Here is a 16,883-nt window from a genome sequence, read left to right as displayed (position 1 = left end):
TCTAGTATTAGTTAGTTTTTGAGAAATTAAGAACGTATATCGGATGTGGGACCCACTAGTGTGGGAAGGTATAGGATTTAATCCATTTGGTATAGGTTAATTAATTTTAAGAAGGTTAGAAACCCTAAGTGAGCAAAATCCCTAATGTTATGATTTATTAGAAGCTTTAAGTTGGGTTTAAACCCTAATTTTGCCCTTGACAAAAAGGTTATTGTTTAATTACTTTTATGTGGGATAAAGCATGCTTAAGTGTAAGTGATTAAGATGAGAAAGTGATTAGTGAAATAATTAAGCGTGATTATATGTTTTAGATTAGATTAAGTTATGACTTATGGAGTAAATTGAAAGGTTATCAAATGTTTGAGGGAAATTGTATATGAAAGAGAAAGTTGAAGTGCAAGGGTGAAAACAACAAATAAAGCATTTTTGTGATTGGTTAGCTATAAGAAATATCTCTCAAGCTTTGACTATATGTTGTCTTACAACTTATAAGAAACAAGAGAAAACAAAACTAAGAAAAAAAGAAAGGAAGAGCCGAGAGAGAGAGTGAGAGCCGTGAGAAGAGAAAGAAAAAAAGAAAAGGAAAGCTTGCTTTGGTGCATCATTTTTGCTTTTCAATCTTGAGTTTGGACCTTGAAGAAACAACTTGAGCACTTGATTGTTGTGGGTGATCATCTACAAAGCTTGAATCAAAGGTAAGAAAGTCTATTTAAAGACTTAAGTTGATTATTGTTTGATGAACTAGTGGTTAATTGGCATAGGACCCTAGTTGTGCTTGATTGTGGTACCTCTTATGCCTATCACATGTTTTTATGGAGTACTTTGGTTAATTTTAGTGTTATTTGGTTGCTGAAAATTCGGCCAAGAAGAGGAAAGAATTTGGGTTTCTTGCTAATGCTTTCCTTACTTGTTTTAGTTGAGAAATGGACTTGTAGTGGTTATGTTTGATGAATTGCCTCACTAGATTTGGTTGGTTACTTGCAAAAAGCTGATTTGGGTTAAGAAATCCTAAACTCCATTAGGCTAATTTAGCTTAGCTTATGGTTAGTGAGATAGAGTTTGGTTAGTGAGAGGTTGGATTAAGTTCATTGGTGCAAATGAAATTTGGTTAGGGATTGTGGTTGATGATTGTTAAATTTGGTATTGACTTGGGAGGGGAATTTCGGACCATTTGTAGGCCATTTAGATGTTAGTATATGTGTGTTTATTTGGAACAAAAGTGGTTGAAAAACCTGCATAAGAACCATGAAAACGAACCATATGTTTGCGACATTTGAAACCGGCAAAATGGGTAAACAGGGCAACCCAGAACCTGAACTTGAGCTCCATTTTTCTTAATGTTCCGTGCTGATTCAGAAGTTTCGTAAAACATGAAAGTCGTAGCCCCTTGAGTCCTGAGTATGCCTACAAAATTTCAGGTCAATCGGATTAGCGTAGCCTGAGTTATCGACGAAATGCTCAAGCCTGTTTTGACCCTCTGGTTCTACGCGTTTTCTGATTTTGTTTCTGCCCATGACTTTTCGATTTTTATAGAGTTCGATCTGGGTGCCGACTCCTTCATAAGAAGTTTAGATCTTGATCTCAGCTTCGAAACGGTATAAAGTACGTCAAAAACCGAGTTCCGTAGCTCCGGTTATGATCAAAACAATATCGCTCGTCAGAACTGCCTTGTATTTGGACAGTTCTGACGGGTACTTTGGCACTCGAATTTTGTTTTGTTCTGAATAGATTCAGGTCTTGGCCAAAACATGAAAGTTTTAGCCTTATGTCTCAGCTTCCTAATGCCTTTGGAATTTCTTAATTTCGATTTCTGAGCCGTGAGTTACGGCCTTGCAAACAGGGCCTGTTTGGTAACTCGCAATGAAACAGCTGGAACTGTTTCACGCAATTTTCACCTATACCCATTGAGATCTGGGTTGCGATGTCTTCATGAACATTGTAGCCCTTCCTCTTAGCTTCGTAACGGTACCTCATGTACCTTGATCTGATATTCCTAGCCTAAATTTTGACCAAAACGGTTTGAGATGGCCGACTTGGCCATTTCCGTTTGCCGTTCTGCGCGGACGTGTGCGGCCGTTTTGCCGTTTCCGCACTTGCGCGTGCCAATTTTGCCGTTTGGCTTATTTCAAGTACGTTAGTTGCCGTTTGTGATATATTATGACATAATCTTCGATTTCAGACAGTGGTGAGCTAGGCGGTGCCGGTGGGGCCCACTACTAGCCAACACACAAAGTGAATTCCGCCTTTATACTACTTTTGGTATTTTGAGTAAGTATTCAGGCCGCTCTTATGTGTTAGTTGTTTATGTGTTTCGTTATGTGTAACAAGGGTACCTAGGCGAGGGTGTACTTTATCGCACTCGATCTAGACCCTAATTTACGCACCCATTTGTACATGACATATGTATGTGAGAAATTTTGGAACAAAAACCCTTGAGCTTGTGGCTCGGGGTGACTTTTGAATACTTTTATGAATTTTGTGAGTTTGCGGTTGAACTCAATACCTAGATGGACTATTCGAGCCGGTTAGGGCTTGGTCGAAGTCAGTCCAACTTGGATTGAGGTCACCAAGTTTGTGACCCGAGCTTGCGACTCAAGCTCAAGTTTGTGATTTCGTTCGCCTGGGTAAGTTTGTGAGGTGACTGGCCAGTGAGGGTGATAAGGTGTCGGTGGGTGTACAAGTGAAGTTCTACGGACCTTATTTATGGTCGACGGAGTGTCGACAGGAGATCACGCATGGCAAATGACTTGGCTTTGGAGCCACCCGTATCCTTATTATGTGATGTTACTTTTCTGCTTTTGCTTTACTCTTACTGTGTAATTGATGTTACGTGAAATTTACGCTTTTGCCCCTGTTTACTTACTACGCTTTTAGCTTACCCTATTCCTTTTGTTTTCCTTAGCAGGGGCCGACGCGGGTACGTTTGGGCACTTACACTAGTATAGTATAGTTAGACTTGCTTGTAATAGCGGACAATTAGGATGTTTGTTTTTATTCTGGTGGTTTGTATTAGGACCCTTCTTAGGGTCTACCTTTTGGTTTTGGTTGTAATTATAAGGATGTAATAGTTTGAGCAGGTACTTTTGGGGAATGTACTTATAACTCTTTTGGGATTGCATATATATGTATAGTACTTTTTTGGATTTTGCTAGCTTTCGTCGTTTTAAGTTTTGAGTCCTGGCGCGAGCTAGGCAGGCGGCCCGCCGATACCCTTAGGTTCGCCCTTGGGAGAAGTGGGGTCATCACAGTTGGCCGCTCTTATGTGTTAGTTGTTTATGTGTTTCGTTATGTGTAAAAAGGGTACCTAGGCGAGGGTGTACTTTATCGCACTCGATCTAGACCCTAATTTACGCACCAATTTGTACATGACATATGTATGTGAGAAATTTTGGAACAAAAACCCTTGAGCTTGTGGCTCGGGGTGACTTTTGAATACTTTTGTGAATTTTGTGAGTTTGCGGTTGAACTCAATACCTAGATGGACTATTCGAGCCGGTTAGGGCTTGGTCGAAGTCAGTCCAACTTGGATTGAGGTCACCAAGTTTGTGACCCGAGCTTGCGACTCAAGCTCAAGTTTGTGATTTCGTTCGCCTGGGCAAGTTTGTGAGGTGACTGGCCAGTGAGGGTGATAAGGTGTCGGTGGGTGTACAAGTGAAGTTCTACGGACCTTATTTATGGTCGACGGAGTGTCGACAGGAGATCACGCATGGCAAATGACTTGGCTTTGGAGCCACCCGTATCCTTATTATGTGATGTTACTTTTCTGCTTTTGCTTTACTCTTACTGTGTAATTGATGTTACGTGAAATTTACGCTTTTGCCCCTGTTTACTTACTAAGCTTTTAGCTTACCCTATTCCTTTTGTTTTCCTTAGCAGGGGCCGACGCGGGTACGTTTGGGCACTTACACTAGTATAGTATAGTTAGACTTGCTTGTAATAGCGGACAATTAGGATGTTTGTTTTTATTCTGGTGGTTTGTATTAGGACCCTTCTTAGGGTCTACCTTTTGGTTTTGGTTGTAATTATAAGGATGTAATAGTTTGAGCAGGTACTTTTGGGGAATGTACTTATAACTCTTTTGGGATTGCATATATATGTATAGTACTTTTTTGGATTTTGCTAGCTTTCGTTGTTTTAAGTTTTGAGTCCTGGCGCGAGCTAGGCAGGCGGCCCGCCGATACCCTTGGGTTCGCCCTTGGGAGAAGTGGGGTCGTCACATCTTCATCATCTTCAGCATCTTTACTAACTGGTTTCTTGCCTTTGTCAGATGTGGAAGGATTATGAGGTGCCACGGGACTAGAGGTGAGGTCGATGGGAGCAGGACTCATAGAGCGAGTAGGAGCTGATGAACTTGGATCATTAGAGCGTGGCTCTTTGCCATGAGGAACTTCCTCAACCACAGGTGGGGGAAAGAGAAGATTCTTTTTATCCAGGAAGTCTGCTTGTTGCTCAGATGACATGGTGAGCATGAGACCATGTTCAAGAAGTAGAACATGTTGTTTAAGATCTCGAAGGAGCTCAACCACTTCAGAATTTGAAGAAGAAGATGCCTTAATGGCAGTCTTCCTAGGATGAATAGAAGTCAGTGCAACAGAGGATGAAGTGTGAAGGGGATCATGTGCAGCCTTAGATCTAGGTTCATTAGACGTGGCCCCCTTATAAGCCCACATATTATCCCTAAAGACAAGATTCTTGCGCTCAAAATAAGCCTTAGTAAAGGCAGAAGAAAACGTTTCTTTGGGACAAACACCAAGGATGGGTACTTTGTAAAACTCAAAAATTTTCTGAAGAAATTTTCCATAAGACAGTTTTCTACGAGAATCAGTGGTAAAGCGAAGTAAAAACTTGCACATGACAAATCCAAAGTCAATGCGAATTTTTTCTCGAAAATAATAAAACAGATACAGCTCCATTTTATCAGCATCTGTCCTATAACCATCGGTAGGCACAAGCAAATTTGAAATGATTGAGAAAGCAATGAGATTCACAGGAGCAAGGTCATTTAGTTTTGCATAAGCAGGGGCAGAAAACTTCTTTTGAAAATAAGACAACATCTTAGCACTATCAAAGTGATTATCAGCAGTGGGATGCTCTTCATAAGAAAAGAAATTGGCAATTTTACTTTTGCATCCTGGTTCTATTACAGTATTTAAAACAGTATTCACAATTTCAGGATCAAACACTAAATCTACCCCATTTACCCTGGACATAATTTCAGTGTGATCAGTGCCTTTCCTAAGATTGGCAAAGAATTGATATAGCATTTCAGGGTAATAAACGTTAGGCATGGAAATGATATGTGACTATTTCTGAAATTCGAAGAGACGCAGAATGGACTCTAAACCTATTTTGCGAAACTCAGAGGGATTTATGGTACGTTGAGGAATGAAACCTTTTTGGGATATCCAGGAGTGTTTTTCTTTGGCAGCATCATCAAAGAATGGGGAGACAGTGGTTGATTTGGAGGGCGGTTGAGAAGAAGTTCCTTGTCCGGATTCTGGCTGAGCGGAAGGCTGTGAAATTTGAGCCTTTACTGCCCCCTTTTTGACACGTTTGGATGATCTTTTGGCCCTAGGAGAATCAGCATCTTTATCCCTGAGTGTGTGTTTGCGTCCGGCAGTTACCTTTCCTCCTCTTAGTTTCACCATTGTGTGAAATGCGTGAGATGTATGATGCTAATGATGCACACAGTAGTATGGGAGTGAATCACACAAGAATTTTGGGATAAACGAGCCTTGAAGATGATTGAACAGAATGGCTAGGAGAAAATAGGGTTTTGAGAGAAATTTGGGAACTGTCGAAATGTGATGAGATTTGGTGAAAGAATCAGGAAAATGAACTCGCAATGATCCGAAAAGGTTTTTGGTTGAATCAATTTTGGAATAAGTGCTTCAGAATAGCAGGAATTGAGAGTGAAAGGGAAGACAGTTTTCGTCCGAGTGAGAAGAGAAGAAAAAGAGTCTGAAGCAAATGAGGAGGGAAATTACTTTAAAAAGTGTACCGTTGCACTGTCGGATGGCCGAACGAAGTCTTGCGTCTGACAGTTTCGTCCGAACAGGTGCTTTCTGGGAAAACAGCTGAAGAACATTATCGGACGTCCGTTCATCTTCTATCGGACGTCCGAAAGCTTTGAAAGAAAAATTTAAGATGATTTTTCGATAATCCCTAATTTTGATCTTAGATGAATGAATTGATCCAATGGCAAAGCTTTTGTAAAAATATCAGTAATTTGATCTTTGGAACAAACATAATTCACACAAACTTCACCTTTTTGAACAAGATCGCGAATAAAGTGGTGCTTTATATCTATATGTTTTGTCCTAGAATGCTGAATTGGATTTTTGGTCAAATTGATTGCACTAGTATTATCACAGAATATAGGCATGCTGTCATATAATAATCCAAAATCATCCAAGGTATGCTTCATCCATAAAAGTTGAGCACAACATGCACTAGCGGCAATATATTCCGCTTCAGTTATAGACAAAGAGATTGCATTTTATTTTTTGCTAAACCAAGAAACTAAGCAATTACCAAGAAAATGACAAGTTCCACTAGTACTTTTTCTGTCCACACGACAACCACCAAAATCCGCATCCGAATATCCATATAGAGCAAATTCACAAGATCTAGCATACCAAAGACCATAATCTAATGTACCTTTCAAATATCTAAAAATCCTTTTAACAGCATTCAAATGTGATTCTTTTGGACAAGATTGAAATCTATTACACAAGCAAACAGCAAACATAATATCGGGTCTACTTGCGGTTAAATAGAGTAGGCTTCCAATCATACCTCTATAGTGCTTTTCATCCACATGTTTACCTTCTTCATCTTTGTCAAGTTTTGTAGAAGTGCACATTGGAGTTCCAACTTGCTTTGAGTCCTCCATGCTAAATCTTTTCAGCAATTCCTTGGTGTATTTTGCTTGATTTATAAAAATTCCCTCTAGGGCTTGATGTATTTGAAGTCCAAGGAAGAAAGTTAATTCTCCCATCATACTCATTTCAAATTCACTTTGCATAATGGTGGAAAAATCCTTGCATAGATACTCATTTGTAGCACCAAAAATAATATCATCTACATCTATTTGCACAATAAGAAGATCATTTAACACTTGCTTAGTAAAAAGTGTGGTGTCCACAATACCTCTTTTGAAACCATTTTCAATAAAGAAACCACTCAATCTTTCATACCAAGCTCTTGGAGCTTGTTTTAGTCCATATAATGCTTTTGAGAGTTTAAACACATGACTTGAAAATTTTGTATTTTCAAAACCGGGGGGTTGATCCACATATATTTCTTGACCAATAAAACCATTTAAGAAGGCACTTTTAACATCCATTTGAAACAATTTGAAACCTTTGAAGCAAGCAAAAGCAAGAAGCATTCTAATTGATTCTAATCTAGCTACGGGAGCAAATGTTTTATCAAAATCAATTCCCTCTTCTTGTGCATATCCTTTAGCAACCAATCTAGCTTTATTTCTTACAACTACACCTTTATCATCCAACTTATTTCTAAATATCCACTTCGTGCCAATGATAGGTTGATTTTGAGGTCTATCAACAAGTGTCCAAACCTTATTTCTCTCAAATTGATTAAGTTCCTCTTGCATTGCCAAAATCCAGTTTTCATCCTTTAAGGCATCATTGATATTTTTAGGTTCAAAAAGAGAGACTAAAGCAAAATTGTCTATCAATTTCTTAGATGAGGAACGAGTCTTTACCTTCTCGGATGGATCACCAATTATAAGCTCTCTTGGATGATTTTGGCTAAATTTCCAAGCTTTGGGAAGGTCATTGAATGAATCATCATTCTTGTCTTCATCTTCCTTTTCTTGATCTGCATGAGTTTCATCCTCCATTTGCTTTGCTTCCGATTTAGAGGTTCCTTCATCTCCAATTGTTAGCTTTTTCATTCCTTCACGAACACCTACATCATCATCCTCACTCGAACTTTTGGAATTATCATCATTAGTTTCATCAAATGTTATGTGTATAGCTTCTTCTATCACAAGAGTTCTTCTATTAAAGATTCTATATCCTCTTTTGTTCTCACAATACCCCAAAAATATTCCTTCATCAAATTTTTTGTCAAACTTACTAAGATGTTCCTTTAAATTCAAAATAAAACATTTACAACCAAAAACTTTGAAGTATCCAACCATAGGTTTCTTATCAAAAATCAGTTCATAAGATGTTTTATTCAAAATAGGTCTCAATAGGATTCTATTCATCACATAACATGCGGTGTTTACCGCTTCAGCCCAAAGATATTTTGGCAAATTACATTCACTCAACATAGTTCTTGCAGCCTCTTGGAGTGTCCTATTTTTCCTTTCTACAACACCATTTTGCTGTGGAGTCCTTGCAATAGAAAACTCATGTGTTATGCCATTATGATCACAAAATTCTGGAAAATCACAAAACTTGAATTCCGTCCCATTATCACTTCTAATCCTAACAATTTTTAAACCAAGCAGATTTTGCACTTTAGCAAATAATGAAGTGAAATTCTTGAAAGCATCATCTTTATGAGCAAGGAATATCACCCAAGTATATCTAGAATAATCATCAACAATCACAAAACAATATCTCTTACCTCCCAAGCTAGTAATTTGAGTAGGACCAAATAAATCAAGATGCAAGAGTTCCAAAGGTTTAGAAGTAGATACATACCTCTTTGGTTTAAAGGAAATCTTTGTTTGCTTCCCAAATTGACATGCATCACAAATTTTGTCCTTTTCAAAACTGATTTTTGGCAAGCCCCTAACCAGCTCCGTTTTCTAGATTTTCTTTAGTAATTCCATGTTAAAATGACAAAGTCTCCTATGCCACAACCAAGGATCTTCATTTGAGGCTTTAAGACATTGGAAGCTAGATGAATCAAGTTTATCAAGAACAACAATATAAATATCGTTAAACCTCTTACTTTTGAACACAACATTATATTTAGAGTCAAGAACAATGCATTCATGCTTTTTGAACAACACATTCAAGTCTTTATCACATAATTGACTAACACTAAGTAAGTTATAACCTAAGTTATCAACTAAGAGCACATTATGAACAAAAGTTTCACCATCCTTACCAACATCACCTATTCCAATTGTCTTAGCTTTCACGTCATCACCAAATGTTACCTTTCCACTTGATTTTGATTTTAGCTTTATGAACAAAGAAGGATCACCGGTCATATGCCTTGAACAGCCACTGTCAATGAACCATTTGGACTTGTTTGAGCCTTTTCCCTGAAAAGAGAGAGTGTTTGGTACCCTTTAACTTTTGGGTCCACAATAGTTAAAATTGTGTCTAACTAACCACATGCATCTCATTCCTCTGTTCAGATTTCTTTTCACATAACAATCTCCTTTCAAATGCACTCTTTGACAACAAAAACTACACATAATGGAAGAGTCTTTAACATGTAATGATTTGATAAATTTCAATCCACTTCTTCTATATGTTGTAAAACCATGTGCATTTCTGTTGTGTGCTAATGTTCTTTCATGAGCAGTAAGAAAGGTGGTTGACATGTTCTTTTTGAGATAATCTTGTTTTCTAGCTTTTAAAGTCTCATCCAAATTGTCCATCCTTTTATTCAGATCATAATGTCTTTTCTTCAGCATTTCACAAACACTTGCCTTTCTATCAAGTTCATTTTGAACATCAAATCCGGCTCTTACAAGGCACTCATTGTCAGCCTTTAGTTGTTTATTTTGTTGAAAAAGACTTGCATTATTTTGAATGAGAAAGACAATTTTCTGTTTTAGCTGCTTGTTTTTATCATAAGATTCCTTCAAGGCATTATGCAATTTTTCAACAAAGGATTCAAGATCATCATCATCTTCATCATCACTTTCAGATTGAGAGTGTATGGAAGTTACCTCATTATCTCCAATAGCCATGAAGGCCATTTGAGCTGATTCTTCTTCTTCTTCAACTTCGCCTTCGGAGTTACATTCATTCCATGTAATCTGGAAGTTGTTGAACCTTGGCATTCGATCAGCTTTTCCATCTTTCTTTTTCTTCAGGGAGCATTCGTTTGCGTAGTGTCCAGGCTGTCCACATTCGTAGCATTTGTCCAATTGTTTCTTGTTGAATTCTTGTTTTCCTTTGTTCCTTGCGATTGGAGACTGATTCTGGAATTGATTGCTAGGTCCTCCCCTTCTAAACTTCCTTTTATTCAAGATTCTCTTGAAACTTTTTGTGAGGAGAGCAAGATCGTTGTCATCACCATCCGAGTCTTCATCATCCAACAGAGTTGGATCATCTTCACCTTGAGCTGCCTTTAGAGCTATGTTTCTCTTTGCTCTCGCGTCCTCTTCCTCCTGCACTTTAGTTTTCAACTTCAACTCATAGGAGGTTAGTGAGTTAATGAGAGATTCAATAGGCACAGAATTCAAATCCTTAGCCTCCTCTATTGCAGTCACTTTACTTTCTCATTCTTTGCCCAACGCATTGAGAATTTTCCTGTTTTTCTCTCCCAAGGTGTACTCTTTGCCCAACACCTCGAGATCTTTGATCAAGTCATTGAACCTGCAATACATTTTGTCAATATCCTCAAGAGGTTCTATTTTAAATGATTCATACTTTGTGACCAAGATAGACTTTTTCTGTTCTCTCACATTATCACTACCCTCATGAATTTCTCTTAGCTTATCCCACATTTCTTTGGCAGATTTACATCCTTTTACTCTAATTGATTCATTTGAGTCTAAGGCACTATAAAGAACATTCACGGCTTTGGCATTCAATGTGAGATTGGTTCTATCTTGAGCATTCAACTCAGCTCTTATTTTTGGCCGAAACAAACCTGTATTTGCATCAAGAACAATAACATCGTACGGTCCTTCATTCACAATAAACCATAGCTCAATATCAATGGATTGCAAAAAGATAATCATTCTTTCTTTCCAACTAACATAATTGGAACCAGTAAACATGGGAGGCCTAGTGACAGATTGCCCCTCAACAAACATGGCATGATTTGTTGTCATCTTTACTCCAAGCCGTTTGAGCTTAATCTCTTGGAGACCAAGCTCTGATACCAATTGTAAGGCCCAAAGACAACCTAAGAGGGGGGTGAATTAGGTTGATTAAAAATATTTTATTGAGTTTATGCACTTTTTCTTTAATAAAAATTTACCTTCTTTTCTAGTAGTGATCAGCCAAGTAAATTTAAAGAAGAGAGCAATGTTGATCAGAAATAACAGTATATATAAGCAATGAGAATTTTATTAAACAAAAGGAATAAGATAGAGTATCAAACCGATTGTCTACCAAGCTTTCCTTAAACTTGAAGACCAATCACAAAGATGAGCACCTTCTCTTTGATGAAAAATAATCAACTCAATGTACAATGGAGGGATCACTTCCTCCTTGCCCCAAGCCTCACTTAGTCAAGTTAGGAGGTTTTACTATCACTCAGATAACCCTCAAGAAAGCTACACTATTGAAAATTTCAAACACAAGAGAAGTGCATACACGAACTTCACACTACTTGGAGAACAAATCTTGCTTAGGAGACTATTTTCTAGCTAAAATATCTCTTGAGATCTTGTAAACAAAGTGTGCAAAAGTCACTTTCTCGTTCAGAATCGTTTGTATTTGAAGGGGACAAAAAATGGGCTTCATTAATGCTTCCAACGGATAGAAGGCAGATGAAGAGTCAGCTAGCCGTTGGGGCTGTCGGACGTCCGACAGCTTAATCATTGTCCGATCCCATCGTCCGAAAATCACCAAGTTGTCATTCGGACGTCCGATGGGATTTTATCGTCCGAAAACATCTACGTCCGAACGTCGTCCAGAGAGTCATCAAAACTTTGCAAAATTTTTCGGACGTCCAACGCGATCGATATGCGTCCGAAGAGTGCGTCCGATCCTCCCGGACGTCCGATGCTTCCTCACAAGCGTCCGAAGGAGTTTCCTTCTTGATGTTCTTCATCCTTTCGGACGTCCGACAGTTTCCTTTCGGACGTCCGACATGAGTGCCCTGTTTTTGCTTCTTCTTTTGATTGATTTTCTTTTCTTGACAACTTTGTACCTGATTCTCTAAAAAGCAAAACACTTATATCTGAAGAGAATTAGATAAATATTTCAAAGTGCTTTGTGATCATCAAAATCAAGAATAACAATTTGTTTTACTGTCGTTCAATTTTTTTCCCTGTTTATGTTTTATTGCCATGCTCTTGAGATGAGACTATTTAGGGAAGATTAATTATAAATGTAAATGGTGGAGGCTTGGAGAGAAACTGATTTTAGCTAGAATTAAGACAAAGATGGATTTTGAGGGTTTAGATAATGGAAATTGTCTGTTATATGCATCAAAGTTGGGTATTGTCAATTGATTAGCTTGTGTTATTTTCTTTTTGGGTATTTGTACTCAAAATGGGCAAAAAGTGTGAAAGATGCTTATTTTGCTATAGCTAAATGGCTCAATCGAACTTTCTTATGATATGACCATTTTCGTAGATATCTTTCTTTCACGGTGAGGACTTCCCATTTTGACATTAATTTCTTTTTAAATGGACAGAAATGCCTCATTTTTCAATTCAGGGTTTATTCCCCTTTGCTTCATGTAGATGTCATATTTGTTACTAGAGTGCAGCGCCTCTTTGAGTAGCCATATGAACAATTTAGGAGTTTCATATTTGGCTTAGTTAAGAGGCATATAATGAAATGTGGATTCAAAATATCTTAAGGTATTTTGGGTCTTTGAAGGCCTTTTGAGGGGACTCTTTGCACTCTATAAAGTGTCCTCCAAGTAGCCTTAGACATTCTTTATGGCTCCCCCCCTTTTTTTCCTTCTGTTTTCCTATAGTGATGTTTATTTGCAAGAAATATCAATAGTATCGGCTTCTATCTTTGATTGAATGATTGCGACAGCGTTGCCTTTCCCTGCGTGGTATGATTGAATGATTGCGACACCGTTGTTCTACCAAAGAGCTTGGTTCTTCAAGTTCTGTTTTTGAAGTAACTTCACATGTATTTTGGGTGCATTAACCATTACAATTCATACTTAAGGTGTAAATTAAAAACTGAATGATGAAATTGGGAAGCATAATTACCTCTATATGTCATTTTTCTCAAGTATTGATGAATTCAGATATGCATACTCAACTTTTCCAGGCTTAGTAGTCTTTTTTTATTCAAACTGTTTTGAGTCTCTAGGTTAGTTTTGAAAAACAAAATTGGCAGCTCTCAGTCAAATTTAACATTTTAGTTCTTTCAATTTGACTTCTTTTTTGTTTGTAGAATTCTGAGTAATGTGCTTTTAGAATTCAATCTATTCCGCTTTTGAGTGTTAACACTCATTCAAATTAACTTTTATTTTCTGTTGTGAGTAATTTCTTTGAGACCGATACACATTTGATTGATGTTCTATTTACCTTTATTATGAATTGTTTTATACTTTATAGCATTGAAATATTATATAAGATCTGAATTTGTTATGAACTTTAGCCCTGATATGAATGTTTTTTGGGAGCTATTTTCAAGATTTGGGTGCTTGTGTCATTTTCAATTTTTTCTAATGTCTGTTTGGTTTGAATTTAATGCTCCGTGTGAAAATATTTGAAGTGGAACTCAAATATTTGTTTGTTTTTCTATTAAAGGCATGTCTATTAGTCCTCCCGAGGTTTCTTCAATACCACGTGTGTCTGGGACCGATTCATCCACACCAGTCATGGTTGACAGCCCAGTATTTGTAAGCCGTGACAACTGTGATCCCACACAAGAGGATGGTGAAACACAACAAGGGGGAACCGAAGACACCAATAGGCAGCAAGGAGATATAGCTGAAGATGATGATAAATTCCGAGTACCTAAAAGGAATAAAACATCTGAGGCATGGGAAGACTTCGACGATTTGAAAGAAAATGGCATATATTATGCCATTTGTAAACATTGTAGCAAGAAACTGAATCGGGGAAAAACTAAACAAACTAGCAGCATGTGGAGGCATCGAGAAAACTGTTCCGTTAGAAAAGCCAAGCTTAGAAGGGCCGAGCAGCAAACAAAGATAAACTTTCAGCAAGCGGATGAGCGTTTTCCAACTATACCACTATTGCACACTGGCAAATTCGATATGGAAGCAATGAGAGAGGCTGCTGCACATTGGATCTTAATGTACGAGCACCTTTCACAATTTTCGAGGAAGAGGGTTTCAACCTAATGATGAAACGCGGGTGGCCGGAGTGGCAAAAGATCTCACGCATGACAGCTAAAAAAGATTGTACACAAGTGTATGAGATAGAGAAAAAGAAGTTGAAGAACTTGCTGAGGCATGTACAGAAAGTCAGCTTGACCACCGATATGTGGAAATCAAAGAATCAAAAAATTGAATACATGGTGGTGACCGGACATTGGATTGATGGAAATTGGAAGCTTCAGAAGAGGGTGTTAAATTTTGTTCATATTCGACCACCACGTCGAGGAGTTGAGATTTCGGATGCAGTTTTCAAGTGTGCAAAGGAATGGGGAATTGAGGGAAAAATTCACACTATTTCTGTAGACAATGCCTCAAACAATGATGTGGCCATGAGATTGTTGAAAGATGATTTCGGGAGATGCAAGAAGCTATTGGGTGGAGGAAAATTGTTTCATGTTCGTTGTTACGCCCATGTCTTGAACCTTATGGTTCAAGATGGCTTGAAGGAGACAGTAGATATTTGTGAAAATATTCGAGATAGTGTGGATTTTGTGAACAAGTCTGATGGTACGACATTGCTATTTACAGAAATTGCTCAACACCTGCAAATTCCTGGGAAAAAATTGCTCCATGATTGTAGGACGAGATGGAATTCAACATATGAAATGTTGAATTGTGCTATAAAATATAAAGAGGTTTTTCCTCGTTTTCAAGTTCGAGAGCCCCTTTATGAGTCTTGTCCATCTTCAGAGGATTGGGAGAAAGTTGAGAAAGTTTGCACCATTTTAGAGAAGTTCTACATGGCCACGCACATAATTTCGGGGAGTGAGTATCCAACTAGCAATCTATTCCTCCCTGAGATTCTAAAGGTGAAGAAACTCTTGGATGCACGAGTGGATGATGAAGATGATTTTGTCTGGGGTATGATTACAAGAATGAAGCTCAAGTTTGACAAATACTGGAAAGAGTGCAATTTATTGATGTCCATTGCAGCTATCTTGGATCCTAGACAGAAAATGCGAGCAATAGAGTTTGCCTTCCCTAAGATGTATTCTGCATATGAAGCTCAAGAGAATATCACATATGTTCGAAAAGCCATCTTTGAACTTTATGACGAGTACGTTGCTATGGCTACAAGTGGAAGTGCAGGGACAGGTTGTTCATTAAATCCTGCATCCGAAATAGTGTGTCCACCTCGAGCAAGTGCTGACTATTGGGATGATTTGGATGAGTATTGTGGTGAACTAGAATCCGATGAACCCCATAAGAGCGAGTTGGTGGATTACCTAGACAAGCCTCGCCAACCTACTGGACAAAATCCAAAAGATTTCAACTGTTTAGATTGGTGGAAAATCAACCGATCAGCATACCCGGTACTCTCTCAGCTAGCAGCTGATGTATTGGCCATTCCTATCACTACCGTCGCATCTGAGGCCACCTTTAGTGCTGGAACTAGGGTGATTGATTCATACCGTGCTTCACTTGCTTCGGAGACAGTCCAGACGTTAATGTGTGAAGGCGATTGGTGTAGAAATTTACATGGGGTCAAAAAGAAATTGAAAGTAAGTTATATCTATATGAATTTGTTATTGCAGAGATAAATTAGTATTTATTAGTTTGTTTATTGATTTTAAAGTATTACATTATTTACATTTCCACCACCTAAATGCAGCCACAGAAAGCTCTCAAAGAATATGAGCTGCCCAATGCTTGAAGTTGCATAAGGAGCAAATAACTTGCTGGAAATCAGGTCCATCTTTTTTGTGAATTCTCATTTTCCTATTCTTAATTTGCTATAAGTTGTGTTCAAATTTTAAATTTAAATTCTACATAAGTTGGTTGATTTGTCATTTTTGTATGGCTAGGTGTTGTAGATTGTACACCAAAGTTTGAAGATGCATAAGGAGCAAACAAGCTGTTTCATTTACTAGATTACAAACAAGAGCTTCTAAATGCTCATTAGACTCCAGAAAATTTCCCTAAATTGTTCCTTTCAATTGGTTGCACTCCTTTTGTATTTTCATGAAATTATGATGAGGTTGAGAACAGGTTGTTGCTTATGTATATTGCTGAAATGTTAATGTGGATCATGGCCACTTAGTTTCTGCATGCATATGGTGTTTCTTTAATCTGCCGGTCCTTTTGTTTCTCATTGGTTTCTCTTTTACGGAATTTCTGAATTTTAGAAGCTAGAATTCTTGAATCTTGAATCCTTATTAATCTTATTGATTCCCCTGGGCATGTTGATTTCTCATCTGAGGTGACTGCTGCCCTTCGTATTACTGATGGTGCATTGGTGGTGGTTGATTGTATTGAGGGTGTGTGTGTCCAAACAGAAACTGTCCTTCGACAGGCTCTGGGAGAAAGGATTCGTCCTGTCTTAAGTCTTAAAATCTCAACAACATGGACAGGTGTGGACAGGTGTTTCCTGAGGGACTTCTTATGCTCTATGTATCCAAGATGATTCCAGCATCTGACAAAGGTAGATTCTTTGCTTTTGGCCGTGTGTTTTCTAGAAAAAATTGTCATTGGCATGAAGGTTAGAATCATGGGTCCCAATTATGTTTCGGGAGAGAAAAAGGACTTGTATGTTAAGAATGTCCAAAGAACAGTTATTTGGATGGGTAAGAAGCAGGAAACAGTTGAGGATGTGCCATGTGATGTGGTAACACAGTTGCTATGGTTGGTTTGGATCAATCCATCACCAAGAATGCAACCTTGACCAA

At 38.1% G+C, this 16,883-nt stretch overlaps 1 protein-coding gene and 1 non-coding gene across 2 annotated transcripts in view; both read left to right on the top strand.

The window, feature by feature from the left end:
* Positions 1-12,656: 12,656 nt before the first annotated feature.
* LOC113776594 lies at positions 12,657-12,787 on the top strand. The gene has a single exon (XR_003469083.1). It is a non-coding gene; the product is annotated as a small nucleolar RNA U19 (small nucleolar RNA).
* Positions 12,788-14,222: 1,435 nt separating this feature from the next.
* The window catches only part of LOC113774130 (zinc finger BED domain-containing protein RICESLEEPER 2-like), a 56,427-nt gene continuing 53,766 nt past the window's right edge, over positions 14,223-16,883 (top strand). The window contains exons 1-3 of the mRNA XM_027318700.1: positions 14,223-15,719; positions 16,418-16,568; positions 16,674-16,822. Of these exons, the coding sequence (XP_027174501.1) occupies positions 14,223-15,719; positions 16,418-16,568; positions 16,674-16,822 (1,797 nt within the window). The remainder of the gene's footprint in view (positions 15,720-16,417; positions 16,569-16,673; positions 16,823-16,883) is intronic.

Source organism: Coffea eugenioides, chromosome 6, assembly GCF_003713205.1.
Source record: "Coffea eugenioides isolate CCC68of chromosome 6, Ceug_1.0, whole genome shotgun sequence".
NCBI classification, from domain to species: Eukaryota; Viridiplantae; Streptophyta; class Magnoliopsida; order Gentianales; family Rubiaceae; genus Coffea; species Coffea eugenioides.
The sequence above is the reverse complement of the archived record's forward strand: the minus strand, read 5'-3'. Positions and strand labels throughout refer to the sequence as shown.